The sequence below is a fragment of the Lacerta agilis genome, chromosome 10, assembly GCF_009819535.1.
Source record: "Lacerta agilis isolate rLacAgi1 chromosome 10, rLacAgi1.pri, whole genome shotgun sequence".
Classification (NCBI taxonomy): Eukaryota; Metazoa; Chordata; class Lepidosauria; order Squamata; family Lacertidae; genus Lacerta; species Lacerta agilis.
The window spans coordinates 61,831,628-61,848,597 of NC_046321.1; the positions used below are offsets into that span (position 1 = coordinate 61,831,628).

The 16,970-nt window shown below is 47.3% G+C and overlaps 1 protein-coding gene across 3 annotated transcripts in view; it reads right to left on the minus strand.

Moving 5' to 3' along the window:
* GRAMD4 (GRAM domain containing 4) overlaps positions 1-16,669 on the minus strand; it is a 102,434-nt gene extending 85,765 nt beyond the window's left edge. The window contains exon 1 of one of the 3 annotated variants that reach the window (XM_033162026.1): positions 16,649-16,669. Coding sequence is in view for 2 of the 3 variants with exons in the window: in XM_033162024.1 (XP_033017915.1) it covers positions 12,338-12,366 (29 nt within the window). In the remaining variant the exon portion in view is untranslated. Of the gene's footprint in view, positions 1-12,337; positions 12,500-16,648 lie in introns of those variants that run through there. The other 2 variants (XM_033162024.1, XM_033162025.1) reach the window with 2 other exon arrangements.
* Positions 16,670-16,970: the final 301 nt, after the last annotated feature.

Consider the following 16,970-nt stretch of genomic DNA (forward strand, 5'->3'; position numbering starts at 1 on the left):
CTTGATAGCTTCGAGATGAAACAGCTCCCCATTCTTCCCTGTAGGAAGATAAGACCCAACATGCAGAGGCTGTGCTTGGAGCATGCAAATGAACTCGTTAGTAACATTTTCATCCTGCCGGGTCAAGGCTGACTTCTATCAACTGGGCCCTTCGCCAATTGAGGTAATCGATGTGTCCCCTCAGGGAAGGCAGGACGCCAGATGGATGCTAATCTGCAGTCATTTGGAACCTACTCAAAACTTGATGCCAATTCCCCAGCCAGTTATCAATCTATTTCCAACCTTCTCTTTTCTGGGGAAGGTTTTCAAGCAGGTGGTCATTCCGCAGCTCCAGGCACCAGTTCAGGCAATACTGTCCCTCTGGTGCCAGACATTCTGGCATTCAACCAGATATCCATCCATCGATCCAACTAGTCCTATAAGGTCATCCTACAGTCCTTGCTAATGGGGACACGGGTGGCGCTGTGGTCCAAACCATGAAGCCCCTCGGGCTTGCCGATCGGAAGGTCAGTGGTTCAAATACCCACGACGGGGTGAGCTCCCGTTGCTCTGTCCCAGCTCCTGCCAACTTAGCAGTCTGAAAACATGCCAGTGCAAGTAGAGAAATAGGTACTGCTGCAGTGGGAAGGTAAACGGTGTTTCCGTGCGCTCTGGTTTCCGTCACGGTGTCCCGTTGCGCCAGAAGCAGTTTAGTCATGCTGGCCACATGACCTGGAAAACTGTCTGTGGACAAACGCTGGCTCCCACGGCCTGAAAGGGAGATGAGCGCCGCAACCTCATAGTCGCCTTTGACTGGACTTAACCATCCGGGGGGTCCTTTACCTTTTTACCTTGATGAGATTGAAAGAAAAAGTAGGCATTCTACATTCTTTCAGGATATGCTGAAACCAACACTCTAACTAGATATTCATTTTATTTTAAGGCGCATTTGGATGCTCCTTTCAGGGTAACACGCCGCCTTGCGTGAGGTTATCTGACACCCTCCCCCACTCTCAGGGCGCTGGGCTTTGGGAAGGAGGCACATGCTCTGGCAAGGTACTAGAGCCCTCCTACCTTCTTCCCAAAGCCGAGTAAGCGCTTGCACCTCCTCGGCCGTGTGCTGGAGAGCCAGTGTGGTGTAGTGGTTAAGAGCGGTAGACTCGTAATCTGGGGGACCGGGTTCGTGTCTCCGCTCCTCCACATGCAGCTGCTGGGTGACCTTGGGCTAGTCACACTTCTTTGAAATCTCTCAGCCCCACTCACCTCACAGAGTGTTTGTGGTGGGGGAGGAAGGGAAAGGAGAATGTTAGCCGCTTTGAGACTCCTTCGGGTAGTGATAAAGCGGGATATCAAATCCAAACTCTTCTTCTTCTCTTCTTCTTCACACTGCCCTAAATCTGCTTCTGCTCCCTTCTACATGGATCGGGATTGCAAAACCCTTTCCACTGGCACCCCCTCCTCCCCTATGTCGAAGGACAACATCATGGGGAAACTGCTGTGCACAAACAGGCTCCCCCTCACCTGTAATATCTTTCGGGAGCGCCTATCCATATACAGTACAACTGGTTTTCCTTTGCAGAATTTCCCACACACCCCAACACATGGGTGGCGCTGACAATGGAGGGCACTCCATGGCAGTCCCATGCCAATGGGTCCACTCTTGCCCAAACCGTGTTTTGTTTGCGTATGTGCTTTCTCCTAGAATTGAACGAGGGGGAAAGGACCCGAGCCACAAGAACAGTGGTACCTTGGTTCTCAAACTTAATCCATTCCGGAAGTCCGTCCCAAAATCAAAGCATTCCAAAACCAAGGCGTGCTTTCCCATAGAAAGCAATGCAAAATGAATTAATCTGTTCCAGACTTTAAAACAAACAACCCCTAAAACAGCAATTTAACATGAATTTTACTATCTTATGAGACTATTGACCCATAAAATGAAAGCAATAAACAATGTACTGCAATCAATCAATCAGTAGCTGAACTGGGATCCACACAGTCACAAAAACAAAACAAAAAAGCCGCAATAATTTTTTTTAAAAAAATAAATAGCAAAAACAGACAGACCTCAGAGTAACACTAAAAACAGAACTGTGGCACTCAAAATGGAGCATGTTCAGCTTCCAAAAAAAGTTCGCAAACCGGAACACTTTCTTCCAGGTTTACAGTGTTTGAGTTCCAAGTTGTTTGAGTACCAAGGCGTTTGAGAACCAAGGTACCACTGTAGTAGATACACTCAAATGATCCTACATACCAAGAGACAAACAGAGAGCACCAATAAATTTAATGCGGTGTCCGTCCCCCTGCGACACACACACCTCAAATCTCAAAAGAAGAGGCACATCACCGGCATGGATCATAAGGCAACTAAGCTATGAAATAGTAAAACAGCAGATATTTATTCCAGACAGTGTAAAAAAATCAATGGATAAAATGCATTAGGGTGCAAACCCACTATGAAAAAGAGCGTTTAGAAAATGAAAAGAAAGAGGCTCGTATAATGAAGGGATGGGACAATAAGAGGAACAAAATAATTTTGGCCAGACCCATCATGCAAAAGCTATTTTGCACGGGACAAAGTTAAAGAAAGCAGAACACAAACTCTGGCAGATTCCACGATGCACGACTCCGGTCCATGGAAAGAAAAAAATGCCAGGGAAATCAAAGGGCCTTACTCCCAAGTAAACCTGTTTGGGATTGCACTGCACATCTATATTACACTTTCGAAATCATTTTAGTTTACATTTAGCACTGTTCTTCTCCACTGGATTTTAATTGCGGGCATTTAAATGCATGTTGTCATCCATTCTGAAACAGGATGATAAGGTTGGGGGGCAGAGAGAGAGAGAGAGAGAGAGAGATGGAATCCATAAACACAAGTATTGCTCTGCCCCTAAATTGCCTGCACATTAATTCTGGTATGCGCTCTCTCACTTGCAGCATTAACACAGGGTAATGGAATGAAAGTAGCTTTCTTCACTGGTGCCATTCAGAACCGTTTCCAAAGGAATTTTATCTAGCAGCATTCATTTGCAGGCAGTACGTAACAGAACTAAAAGCACGCTTTTAGACTATTGAAAAATCTCCATCATTAGTCAACAGGAAAAAAATAAAACAAGCAGCCTAACAAAACAAAACAAAGCTAAATGGATGCTCTTGTGGCTATGGGACCTGAAACTCAGTTATACGAGCTGCTCTTTGTGTTCTTCCACACACGGAGTTTCAGACCTTGTGGCTACAAAAAACGAAAGTGAGCTTACCTAGGAAGGAGACAGCAGATGCACATTAAGCAACATCAGAGCAATGCTACTCCTCTTTCGATCCGCGGCTTTGGTACTGAAGCCTTTTCTGCAGAATCGCCCTAACACGAACAATGTAGTCCGCCAAATACAGTGGTAACTTGCTTCTCAAATGCCAAAAAGCTGGAAGTAAGTGTTCCGGTTTTCGAACATTTTTCGGAAGCCGAACGTCCGATGCAGCTGGCGGATATCGTTTCCGGGGAGCCTGCACCAATCAGAAGCTGCGCATTGGTTTTCGAACATTTCGGAAGTCAAACGGACTTCCGGAACAGATTAAGTTTGGTGCTTTTGTTTTTGCTATTTATTCTGCGCTTTGGTTTTTTTAGGCTTTTCCTGCTAATTTGTTTTTGTGACTGCATGGGAGGTAATTTTTATCATCTACGATACCGTCTTGTTTATTTTATAGTACAGTGCATTGATTATTGCTTTCATTTTATGGACCAGAGGTTCGTTAGATAGCAAAATTCATGTTAAATTGCTGTTTTAGGGTTGTTTTTAAAAGTCTGGAACGGATTAAACCATTTTCCATTACTTTCTATGGGAAAGCGCGCCTTGGTTTTGGAACGCTTTGGTTTGGGAACAGACTTCCAGAACGGGTTAAGTTTGAGAACCAAGGTACCACTGTACAAATCCCCCGAATACGAACTCTTGTATGCACAAGTGTTAAAATGATTGTTGCCATAGGAAGGACCCTGAGGGTAAACTAGTCCAAACTCCTGCAATTCAAGAATCTCAACTAGATCATCGACAACAGATGGCCATCCAACCTCTGCTTAAAAACCTCCAAGAAAGGAGAACCCACAACCTTCCGGGGGAGACCATTCCACTGCTGAACAGCTCTTACTATCAGACAGTTTTTTTCCTTATGTTTAGTTGAAATCTCTTTTCTTGAAACTTGAAGCCATTGGTTCCAGTCCTACACACACATACACAAATTTCCTGGATGCCAAGATCCAAGTCTGGGCCAAGTACTCTGGTGAGAGAACCGCAGCGGTGGTTTGAAGTCACAAAACATGGAAATATAGGCCTTCAAAGCACCCTTTTCAAGTTATTTCCAAAGTTCTCTTTTAATCAGGAAGAAGAAGAAGAAGAAGAAGAAGAAGAAGAAGAAGAAGAAGAAGACTTGTTCAGCTGACAAGTCTGTTCCACCCCTCAACCCAGAAAGTCAGTGGCTAGAGTTGGTTTCAACAGCACACAAGCATTCGAGAGAAAACCACAACTGCATTCAGTCTTGCCTCATGCGCCCGTTGCGGCCTTCTTATCTAAGGGGGAAATATCTAGGGAGCAGCTCAGCTATGCAAATGCAGCTGTGACGCCCAGTTTCACTGTGACTCCCAGTTGCAACAAGCTGTGCCCCTGGGGTGACACATCTGTTCAGGAGATACAACAGCTAGTAGGAGAAGCAGAAGAAATAGCCAAGTGACTGGAGGGCAGAGAAGAGCCCCTGGACTGGACCCCCCCTTCACAACTGGAAGCAAAGGGCCCTTGCGCCTGCCATTGCTAGGGAATGACTCCATGGTGCGATTTTATTTATTTAATTAATGAATTTGCATACGGGCCTTCATCCAAAGATCTCAGGGCGGTTCACCGCATAAAAATGCAAAATTAAAAGCACAAAGCAAGAACAGAAACAAACAAAAAATTAACCCCCCCCCCAGACAATTTCAGAAAAGATGGACAGCCATTTTTACAGATTTGTGAATGGTTTCAGGGAATCTTTGATCGGCATTCCATTTCTCATCTCACAATCATACTGTATCTCAGGCTTAAAAGTGTTGTGTTGCACCTAATTCTTGCTTTCTACAGTGGACCCGAAGGGGATGTGGGTGGTGCTGTGGTCTAAACCACTGAGCCTAGGGCTCGCTGATCAGAAGGTCGGCGGTTCAAATCCCCACAATGGGGTGAGCTCCCGTTGCTCGGTCCCTGCTTCTGCCAACCTAGCAGCTGGAAAGCACACCAGTGCAAGTAGATAAATAGGTACCGCGGGAAGGTAAGCGGCGTTTCCATGCGCTGCTCTGGTTTCGCCAGAATCAGCTTAGTAATGCTGGCGACATGACCCGGAAAAACTGTCTGCGGAAGCAGACAAACACCGACTCCTCCAGCCTGTGAAGCAAGATGAGCGCCGCAACCCCAGAGTCGGTCACGACTGGACTTAATTGGCAGGGGTCCCTTTACCTTTACAGTGGAGCTTTGTGTAGTCATGGACCTCCTAGATCATGGGTAGGCAAACTAAGGCCCAGGGGCTGGATCCAGCCCAATCGCCTTCTAAATCCGGCCCGCAGACAGTCCGGAAATCAGCGTGTTTTCACGTGAGTAGAATGTGTCCTTTTATTCAAAATGCATCTCTGGGTTATTTGTGGGGCCTGCCTGGTGTTTTTACATGAGTAGAATGTGTGCTTTTATTTAAAATGCATCTCTGGGTTATCTGTGGGACATAGGAATCTCTGGGTTATCTGTGGGGCATAGGAATTCGTTCATTTTCCCCTGAAAAAATATAGTCCAGCCCCCCACAAGGTCTGAGGGACAGTGGACCAGCCCCCTGCTGAAAAAGTTTGCTGACCCCTGTCCTAGATCTTTTCCGCTCTTTTCGGGATCTGCTGACTAAGCTATAGCATAGTTTCTTGGACTTCATTCATTTCTGAAACATTTCTGGCACAAAAGGTATTGACCCTATTTCCCTGCACCGACTCTCCGCTTTCAAAAACGCCACGTTCTTATTGATTCTGGAAGAGAACCAGTGGACTGAGTGGTATCATTCCTAAGTATTCTCATGACACTTGTGTCCCAGCTGCTGGCAATGGCATTGACAATGACATGAATTTATTATTACTAAATATTGGTTCTGCTGCTCTAGCGTGGATGGATGGATGGATGGATAGATAAGACAGATAGACATACACATCATTTAATGACTATACTTCACGTGATGATTGGTGTGGCCAACCTTTCACAGATCCAGCATCAAAGAAGCAGCTCTTGGCTATACCCAATCTCCTTTTTCTTTTTTGGCCATATCATTTTTTATTGGTTTTATAACAATACAATAATAAAATCCATCACATTATCTTTTCAACTTATCATTTTGGCTTTTTAAGGCCATGACTTCCTTCAAACCCTCCTTATGATATCCTAACATTCATCACCAATATCTATACTTCACAAATTAATCACTGCTTAAAATTATCACACCTCAAACAACTCTTGTCAGCTGGTCTGCAGTCAGCCATCAGTCATCAAGCACTGAGTAATATTGACACGCAGGTGTAAAAAGCTGCATGTGAACCTTCGTTGGCAACAAGCAGTCACGAAACAGGTTACAGGGAACAAGCCATTTTCAGAACGTCGCTACTTCTTTAAAGGAGACAAAAGGGCACAAGTGAAGGGGTGTGTTTATTCTATGGGACACACAACCTGGTGCCTTCTAAATTCCATCATCTCTTGACATGCACCGATGGATGTTGTAGTCCAACGCATCTGAAGGGCTCCAGGTTGGCAACTATAGGAGATTCAACCAAAGAGTTGAAGGACTCCCACATTGTAACAGAATGCGTGGCACATCTCAAAGGCCTGCAAAATTCACAGTCTTATCAAGCTGAATACAGCCCCTGTAAATAAGCCTTCGATCCCATCACACGCCTAAGGGGATTGTCAAGAACCTAGAAGGCACAGAAACATGGCTGGCGGGCTTGATCTGGTTTGATCCTTCACAAAACACGTAGGCTTTCGGCACAAGATTACAGTGGTACCTCGGGTTACAAACACCTCGGGTTACAAACACTTCGGGTTACAGACTCTGCTAACCCAGAAGCAGTACCTCAGATTAAGAACTTTACCTCAGGATGAGAACAGAAATCGTGCAGCGGCAGCAGGAGGCCCCATTAGCTAAAGTGGTACCTCAGGTTAAGAAAGGAACTACGGAACTAACCAGAAATACCACTGTATCTGCAACAAGAGAAATTAAACATTCAGCCTGGAAGTTCTTGAAGATGCCACCACCCTCAGATTATGTCAAGATGGAAGTGTGGTGGTACAGTACAGTGCATTAGCTATTGCTAATTCTCTCTGGAAGGACAGATCCTGAAGTTGAGGCTCCAGTACTTTGGCCACCTCATGAGAAGAGAAGACTCCCTAGAAAAGACCCTGATGTTGGGAAAGATGGAGGGCACAAGGAGAAGGGGACGACAGAGGATGAGATGGTTGGACAGTGTTCTCGAAGCAACTAGCATGAGTTTGGCCAAACTGCGGGAGGCATTGAAAGATAGGCGTGCCTGGCGTGCTCTGGTCCATGGGATCACGAAGAGTCGGACATGACTGAACGACTGAACAACAACAACAAATTCTCTCTTGAAGATCTTACAGCATGACAAGGGAAAGCAATGGGCCTGATCCCTGCCTCTCCCATCCACCTGCCTGGCCCTGGGCTAACCGTAAACTCTCAATCCCAGTTCATTATGTTCATTATAGCAGTACTGCACAGAAGAACTGCCCAGTGATGGTGGGGGGTGGGCGGCAAATTTCCCAGCGCTGTTTTTCCCGCGAACATTTTACCATTGATTAAGTTCGTTAGAAACAAACAGATGTCGACCGCAAATACAGTGTTAGACAAGCTTAGCGGTCGCAGAGATTTTTAGCCCTGCTTACTCGAGACAAGTAAAAGGCAACAAACTACGTCAGAGCGCTCTCCAAGGCACCATAACAACATCCTATGCAAACTGCCCTCATTTCCAGAAAACTAACATCACTGGGGAGGTCAAAGCCATTTACTTCTTGGGAAATGCTCCATTTGACAGATATTAAGAACCCTGCACCAAATCAGCCTTTGTGAGAAACAAACAGAACCCCACAAAATTGTGCTGTTGTTCTCACTGGGGTTTTTTGTGTTGTGTTGTTGTTGTTTTGTTTTTTGCAGGTGCAGAAGCATAGTATGACTTGGTATAAATAAGACAGTTTTTTATACTCATCCCTCCAGAACAGTATTGTCTGCCCTGACTAAAACCAGCTCTCCAGAATCTCAGGCAGAGATTCTTCCCCATTGCCTGCCATTTCATGCATACCAGTACACGTGCGTGCAACACACAACTTTCGCCCTTCAGAGAAATAACCTATGGGACGGCTGCCTAGCAGAGCAGGGTTGCGTGAACACTTAAATAAGAGTGGGGCACAAACCTCCCTCCAAAGACAAGGCAATGTGTTAAAATGCTTCTTTTTCCAAGTTGACATCTTCTTCCACTGCACCCGGTCACATTGTGTAGCTCCTGGTTCAGCTAAGTCAACACTTTATCTCCACCAAGCTATTACATAAGTGTCCATTTCCCCTTGACTCCAGAAAAGAACACAGGCCCCAGAGAAAAGAGCTCAAAGGAATCCAGCAGCGGCAGGGGAATCGCATGATCACCACGTGTGAAATGAAGGATTAAGAAAAACAAGACCAGCCAGATTTAATACACAGCTTTCCAAACCTGCTTTCCCCCCACCCCCAAATCGGGGACACTTTTGCCCCAGTTTTTTGTATATCACCGCAATTTTGAAACTAACACTGGACTCAGGGGCGTAGCAAGGGGGGCCAAGGGGGCGGGCCGCCACGGGTTCCATAATGGAGGGGGTGACAAATTAGCAAGGAAATATTTTGTGGGGGGGATTTGAATTTTTTTTTTTGAATTTTTTTTTATGCCTGCTCCAAAGGTCTTATCTTACTATACTAGGGATTATATAGCTATATATGAAATTTCATGCATATCGGTTAATATCTTGACCCTCCTCCACCAAAATAGCTGTTCACTTGGCTGATTTCCTATGTCGTGAAGGCTGAAATTTCAGTTCAGAGAACACTTACTGTTCCCAACCCTAACCCTGTGGAAAGCCATCTAATTAGACTTTGAGATGTTTTTAGGAGGTAATTTAATTATTGCTTGATTTTATACCAATGTTATGTATCTGGTGTTAGCCACCCTGAGCCTGACTTTAGCCGGGGAGGGCGGGATGTAAATAAAAGGGTTTTGTTTTATTCCTTTGCAAGAAAATATGAAATAACGTAGAACCATTTGGGGGGGTCAATGGGGGGGTTGACAAGAAATTTTCCGCACCGGGTACCACCTGACCTTCCCATACCTGGGGGTGGGGTGACATTTTTTTTGTGCCCCCAGGTACCAATTTACCTAGCTACGCCCCTGACTGGACTAACCATGGGTAGAGAAACTGTCCTCTGTACGCTTTCATGTTCCAATTCCCATCAGTCCCAGCCAGCAAGGTCAATGGTTAGAGAAGCGAAAGAGCTGTGATCCTACAAGGTCTGAACACAACTTCCACATCCTTGCCCCTTCGCTACAGTGCCACAGGTCCTAGAACTGTTGCCAATGTGTAGAAAGCACCATTTCAGCCCTGAACCCTGGCAGGCTGGGCAAGATTTATGTAGCCTTTCTCAAACTTGGGTCCCCAGGTGTTGTTGGACTACTACTCCCATCATCCCTAGCTACCAGGGCCAGTGGTCAGGGATGATGGGAGTTGTAGTCCCAAAAAAAATCTCTGAAGAGCCAAGTTTGAGAAAGGCTGAATTAGGAACCCATTGCTCCAAGGAGCTCATCATGCTGGGAGTTGACCGGGAAAATAAAAGAAAATTGTGCCACAGTGTGGCAATTATTTAAAGCTTCTAGATTAGTCTAGCTGCTAGGGCCTGTGTCTCACTTGCTGTGGTTCTTTGCTTGACCACCAGACAAGAACAGAGGAGTCTCTATTTAAAATTGACTGTGTGGATGCAAAGGAGTCTATCCTGTCTTTTAACGGATAGAAAGTCTGTCCACTCTGAACATACAACAAAGACATGCCAACTGTGAGGCTGAAGAATGAGTTTCAACCCAACAAGTCTGCTACGAACTCTTATCAGCAATTCACTCATAACTTTTTAAGATCAAGGCAGAGGACGGGACTGTGTTTCAGAAGGACTTTGCGCAGACAATGTTTGTGGTGGAAATCATATCCACTGTGTGAACTTAATGGAGATCTGTTACGAGTGCTCTACTGCAGTGTTTTTCAACCTTTTTGGGGCAAAGGCACACTTGTTTCATGAAAAAAATCACGAGGCACACCACCATTAGAAAATGTTAAAAAAATTAACTCTGTGCCTATATTGACTATATATAAAGTAATTTTCCCACGGCACACCAGGCAACATCTCGCGGCACACTAGTGTGCCGCGGAACAGTGGTTGAAAAACACTGCTCTACTGTACAAGAAGACACTTAAAAAAAATAAAACACCATTAACAGCAAAAGGACATTACAAAGGACGTCATAAACCAAAGCAAAATCCTTTCCCAGCAATGTACGCGCGCACACACAAAAACAAATAAATTGTTCAGTCTGTAATCATGTGAATGCATCTGGCAAGAGGGATCAAGCAGCTCGAGCTTGCTAATAACTGTTAATTATGTGTGACGTTAGTATTCCAAAGCTGAAAGATCACAACAACCTTGTGAAGCAGGGCAGGCAAACTAGCAGTGGTTCTGCCCAAGGCCAATGAGCAGCCTCCATGCATCCAGAAATGTTCAGCTATCAGGAGATACAACGGAGAATAGGAGGGATCACTTATCTACAAAAGGCATTTACAACTTTGATGTCCAGCTCACGGGACACTGTTCTCTGAAGTCACTGGCTCATAAGCAAGATTTTGCCATCGCGTACAAGCTGTGGCAAAAAAAAAGAGGCCCCTTGCTACTAATGCGGAGTGTGCCGATGTCACACCCCATGGGGAAACAAAGCAAAGCAAAATGCAACTTTTTTAATGAAAGGGGACGAAGGAGAAGACAGGCAGGGATCAGACCCCTTCCACCAGGAGCCAAATCGAAATAAACCAAAGCGCCACTGACCACAGCACGCCTACCCTGACACAGATTGAATCTCTCCAACAAGTAAACAATTCCCGTGAAACCCACAAGAGTGCCCTCCCTCATCTCATTCCCCACCCCCCAGCAAAATTCAAAAGAACCCCACATCTACCACCAGCCCTTTACACACACACACAAACTTAACCCTTCCTATTCCATAAGAGCACAACCTTATTATAACCACATGGCAAAGCAAGAAAAAAAAAACCACAGGAAAGAGAGGGGGGGAGACAGCTGAGAGGCACAAAATATAGACAAAAGGCATTATTGTTGTTGTTGTTGTTGTTGTTGTTGTTAATACCCCACCCATCTGGTTGGGTTTCCCCAGCCACTCTGGGCAGCTTACAGCACATAAGAACCAGTTTCTCCACTAAAAGGAAAAGAAATGGCATTTCCTCCTGAAAACTGTACTATCTCTCTGGCCAAGATTTTGTCCATCATTCCTACAGGGCTTCAGGAATTCTTTTTAAAGAGAATGGTGGGGAGGCTTTAGAAACTCAGCCATAGGCAAGGCATAAGCGACAATAGTAGCAAGGGGAAGGGAAGACTATATGGCTGAGAAGAGGTCAAAGGAGGAGGAAAAACAGAAAAGCGGTTCCCAGGACACCGATGAAGCTCCTTGCTTCCAACAGAAAGAAAGAGGATTCAATCCTCTGGAAAAACCGAGGCTTTTTTTAGATGGTTAGGAATGGGGTCTCCCCTCCCCAACGTTAATAATGGAGGAAACGGAAGAAAAGGGGAGCGTAGCAGCGGATTAGAAAGGCTTAGCCGGGAGCCGTGCGTAAAACCAGGGGGTGGGGATTGCTTCCTTGAGCCGACCTAAGGAACTTCGAGAGACCCACAGAGCGAGGGGGGCGATCCCAGGACAGATGTGGGGATAAGAGTCAGTCGGAGGGGGAAGGAGGGGGGGGTCTCACACTAACAGGCTCGGTTTGGGGGGGGCATTAAAATGTGGGCCTCTCCAAAACTGCCACGGTGTGCATTGGCGCTTAGTTAAACAAAAGGTGTTGGGTACAAAAAGGGGGCGCTCCTTTGGGGCCGGGAAATATTATGGGGTGGATGAGGAAACGGCTGCAGGGTCCTTTCCACATCAGGAGGGAGGAGGCAAAAAAAAAAAAAACCAGAGAGATGGGGGTGGGATTCACGGGCGAAAGTGGGAAATAAGGGGCGCTTTGTTCCTTACCCGGCGCGCAATTCGGACCAAACTTTCATTCACGCTGCCGCTCCGGCCGGGTCCGCGCTCTCGGCTCCGGATCCGCTTCTCCGGCTCCCGCTGCGCCACGGACACCTCGGCGGGGACAGCAGCAGCAGGTGCCCGCCCGCCTCGCCTCCTGCTCCGGCCGCCAGGCCTGCCGCCGTGCCAAGGCCGTGCCGTGCGCCCTGCGCAGCCGCCGCCGCCGCCGCCGCCGCTGCCGTCACCGCTCGCCCCCTTCCTTCCAGCGCCCGCAGCGGCAGCAGCATCCTCGGCGCGCAAAGGGGGCCGGCCGGCCCGCCTCCTCCCGGGTGATTGGCGAGGCTGCGCGCCTCCGCGAGGAGGAGCTCGCCCAACGCGCGCGCGCGCGCGCGCTCCAAGGGACGTCTGGCTTTGGCGGGAAGGGAGCGGCGGGGGTCGGTGCTGCCCCACGCCCGTGGGCGGGTGGGGGGAGTCGAGGGCTGCCTCCCCCCTCGATTAAAGGAACCCCAGCCTGTTAGTTGTATGAGTTTTTCATCCTTTAATTAAACGACTCTTAAGGGACGGGTAGTACTACCATGCATAGGAGCTAGGGGGTCTTCGGTCTCCCCCCCCCCAATAAAATCTTTGAGTGGGCTGCCTCCCCCTAACTTGATGGGCGTTGCCATGCAAATACGTCGCGTCGCGTGATCGATTGTGCAGGGCGGGGCTTACCTGAACACACCCGCCCCATATTTTATTCAAATTGACACCCCTGGTAGCGTGGGCAGGGCACGACCCTGAATCAAGTAACTGATTCTGTCTGATCTGCAATAATTTGTAAAAATGGATTTTTTAAAAAAAAAATTGGCAAAAATGAATAAATAAGTAATTAAATCAAGTGACTAAATAAAAAAAGTAGAAATAATCGGAATACTGTATTTGAAATGTTTTGACTGAGCACTTGAGTAAGTAATTTGAAATAGCTGTTGAGACATTTCATCCCAAATCCGCTAGGCAGAGCCAGAGTGTATCTACACACTGAGAAATTTAATAAGTCAGACATTAGGTCGTTATAATAAAAAGGGAAAAAATCCCCATGGAAAATGGTGTTTTACATTTTCCTGCTCTCTGGCGCCATCTGGTGTTGCCTGCTTATGGTGCATTCAAACTGCTGTTTCTTTACTATTGTAGCTGAGTGACAGGGCGATGACAGGTGTGTGTCCTGCCCCCCCCCCTAAATTCTGGCTACACCCATGGGTAGTACCTTTGGTGGGGGACACGTCCTGCTAGCGGGCTCACCCTGAAGCAAAATGCAGGCCAGCACAGGACTTTTTGCCACCATATCAACCCAACTAAAAGTACTCATGGTGCACCAAGACAAAAATATGCAAGCTCTGTCCCCCTGCAGCTTCAGTCCTAGGGGCATGTGGCTCTCCCAGCCTTTGTATGTGGCCCTTGGAATCCCCTCCAGGCCATGCCCCTCAGTGGTTCTGCCTGCCAATAGTGCCTCTTCTTGTCTGGGTGAAAGACAGAAATGTGAATGTATAAACTAGCCTACTGCGCTATGGGGTGTTAGGGGACAGGTACTTCCTCTGGTGACAGGCGTGCCTGGCGTGCTCTGGTCCATGGGGTCATGAAGAATCGCACACGACTGAACAACAACAACTCCTCCCTCTGGTGTAGGACATGTCATGCTCCTTCTGGAGTAGTTTGTCCACCTTTGGTCCCCACCCTGCACTCAGCTCTCACCTGTGGTTCCTGGAAGCTGTCGGCATGTGGCAGCGACCACAATCCCGGGAATGGCTTCAACTGGCTGGCTATACCAGGTGAGGGTGGCAAATGGGGTCTCCAGCCCTCGGTGAGTTAGGCACTTCCCCTGCCTGCGAAGACAGGCTCTGGTGGATTGAGTGGACAAGACCAATAGCGGGTCCAACAGTCAAGAGGGAGTTTTCTGCAGGTAGGTGGGGCTCATCAACCTGGGGAGGAAGGAAAACTCTGAAACTAAACCTCTGCTGCCTTGCGAAATACCGTATTTTTCACTCCATAAGACGCACTTTTTTCCTCCTAAAAAGTAAGGGGAAATATCTGTGCGTCTTAAGGAGCGAATGGTGCCCCTGGAGCTGAATACCCCCAGGGGTCAAAACCAGATCATGCTATTTATTTTACAAAGAGAAAAGGGGGTGTTGAAAGGACCCCCGCTCAGCAGCTGATCAGCAAGAGATCTGGAGAGAGATAAGAGTACCGGCTCCCTTTCAACCCCGCCCTCTTGCCCAGGCCTCCATTGTTGAATGTGCTGCAGAGGGAGGTTGTTTGTTTCCCCAGCCACATGTGACTGGCTGATTAGATTATCTGTCTGGAAACTGTAGAAAAGGCTCCCTTTCCTTTAGAAGCTGCAGAAATGTGAGTTGAACCCCATAAAAATGGGGCTTTTCTTTGCTGTTCCCCCTTTGCAAAAAAAAGCTGCAGAACTTTTAGCTGATCCTCAAAAAAACCAGGCCTTTTCTCTTTGCAAAAAAAGCTGCAAAACTTTTAGCTGATCCTCAAAAAAACAGGGCTTTTAGAGGAGGAAAACCAGAAAAAGGTTTTTTTTCTTGTTTCCTCCTCTAAAAAGGAGGTGCGCCCTATGGAGCGACAAATACGGTAACTTCGGGAGAAGGAAAGATTAAGGAGGAAACCCTGCACAAATCCAGAGTGGAGTCCCTAAGACAGTTGGATGGCGCCTTGTGTGCCTTATTCTGGCAACTCCTGCAGCCAAGCTGGTGCCAAAGGTATTGCGCTGCTTTCCTTCGGACCATATTAGTGAGGCCGAGAGGGGGGGTCTTTTTGTCTGGGCAGCCCACCCAGGACCTTCATACACACTGCCCAGGCTTGCATCCCGCGGTCACTCAAGTGCTGGTATGACTTCACCCCCTGGACGCGCACTCCATTGTCTCTCGAGACAAACGGATGCCAAGCACTGTGACTATATCGGTGTGCATATCTCAAGTGGGTGGGACAGCCCTTCCGTTTCGGATGGCAGCAGGTGTCATCTTCGGAGAAATATTTCTGCAAGGGAGCACATGAACTTGTGCCCAGAGTCATGAGCTTTTCAAAGGTATGCCATCCGATTAAATGGGAAGTGCATCTTCCAAATTCAGCAGAAGGGCTTTAGCTATTAATGCAGTTATTAGACTTGCAGCTGCCCTAGAGCCATAGTCATCAAGCATGATTGATGGAGAGTGTTATTTCTGGGGCGGAAACGAGGCAGATGGAGAATACCTCCATTTGTAGATCCCAGTGATCATTTTCTTTCAAAGCCACCTCAGAGTTACAGTACCAAAAAGTTCTGCTTACCAGAAAAAGGGCAACAGCAAGCAAACGATAAATCATTTTATTATTCCAAGTGTGGAGAATGAAAATTATTAACAGGCAGGGGGTGCTGGCATGTCGAGGTTTGCAGAAACCAGCGATTATGTTTTCCTATTCTGTCCTGGAGAGACATAAAGTGTTCCAGGTGTGTGACCTCTAAATACAGATTATTTTGCTTAGTCATGAAAGAGCAGCACAACCACATGCCTCTTTACAACCACATGCCTCTTTACCAGCAATCTAGATTAGCCCCAATTCCTGCTTAGTCACAGTGACTCCAGGATAAATGTGTTTGTTTTATCTAATGCAGGAGTGTGGAACCTGTGGCCGACAGAAGTTGCTGGACTCCAACTCCCATGAGCCCCAGCCAGCATGGCCTTGCCTCATGCAAGAGCAGGCGCCGGCAAAAATCACGATGCGGGAGAAACAGTGAAGCCAGCCAATGTCTCTACATAGCTCCATCCTTATTTCAGACATCGTGCTCTATCACAATGTTTAGCTGCTGATATATCATGATGATGAAAACCAGATATCGCCCAAAACAGCCGTCAACTCTTAGGATTAATTCTGTCCCCTCAAGCAACTTATCTACCCTTGCTTTCAGATGACAAAGGAAGTTGTATGAAATATACATGCTGCGCTGTGCTTTTATGTGAATTCAAAACCCATTGTCCTTTATCTTTTATCCTGAGGTTGCCTACAGGTAGATGCTAACAACATCTAACCGTCTTGCTGGTCCCACTGAGAGAGAACATGCTGTCTCCGCTAGCAACGGATAACTGGAAACCTGGCTGCATAAAACCCTCGGCCCCCAAAAGGCTTCCCACTGGGCTCCCAACATAGCTCCTGAAACTTCCACCGCTATTTCCCACCTCCGCTACTCAGCCAAGATTCTCCTCTTATTAACCCCCCTCTTGTGCCTGACGTCAAGACACAAACAGACGGGAATGAGCCCATCAAGTACGCAGGGGAGATAATTGGGGGGGGGCGCACCTGTTGCTGTTCTCCCTTTGCTTGCATCTTGGCTCCTACGGGAACTGCCCTACAACTTCGGAGACGGAGGGAAGCAAGCACGCTGTGGCCTCTGCCACCGACCCGAGGACCAAGGGTCACCCGGAGATGGCACCTCCTACCTCCCAGAAATAGCATCACGGCAAGGGGGAAGACCGACCTGATCCCATCCATCAGCCACCCGAGGATCAACAGCTTCGCTTCCCATGCCAGAAAGAACACTCGGCTCCAACTGTCAGTTGTCCCTGCCAGACGCAGGAGGCAGGGAGAGAGATAATCTGGCCCCATCCCATCAGCCAAAGGA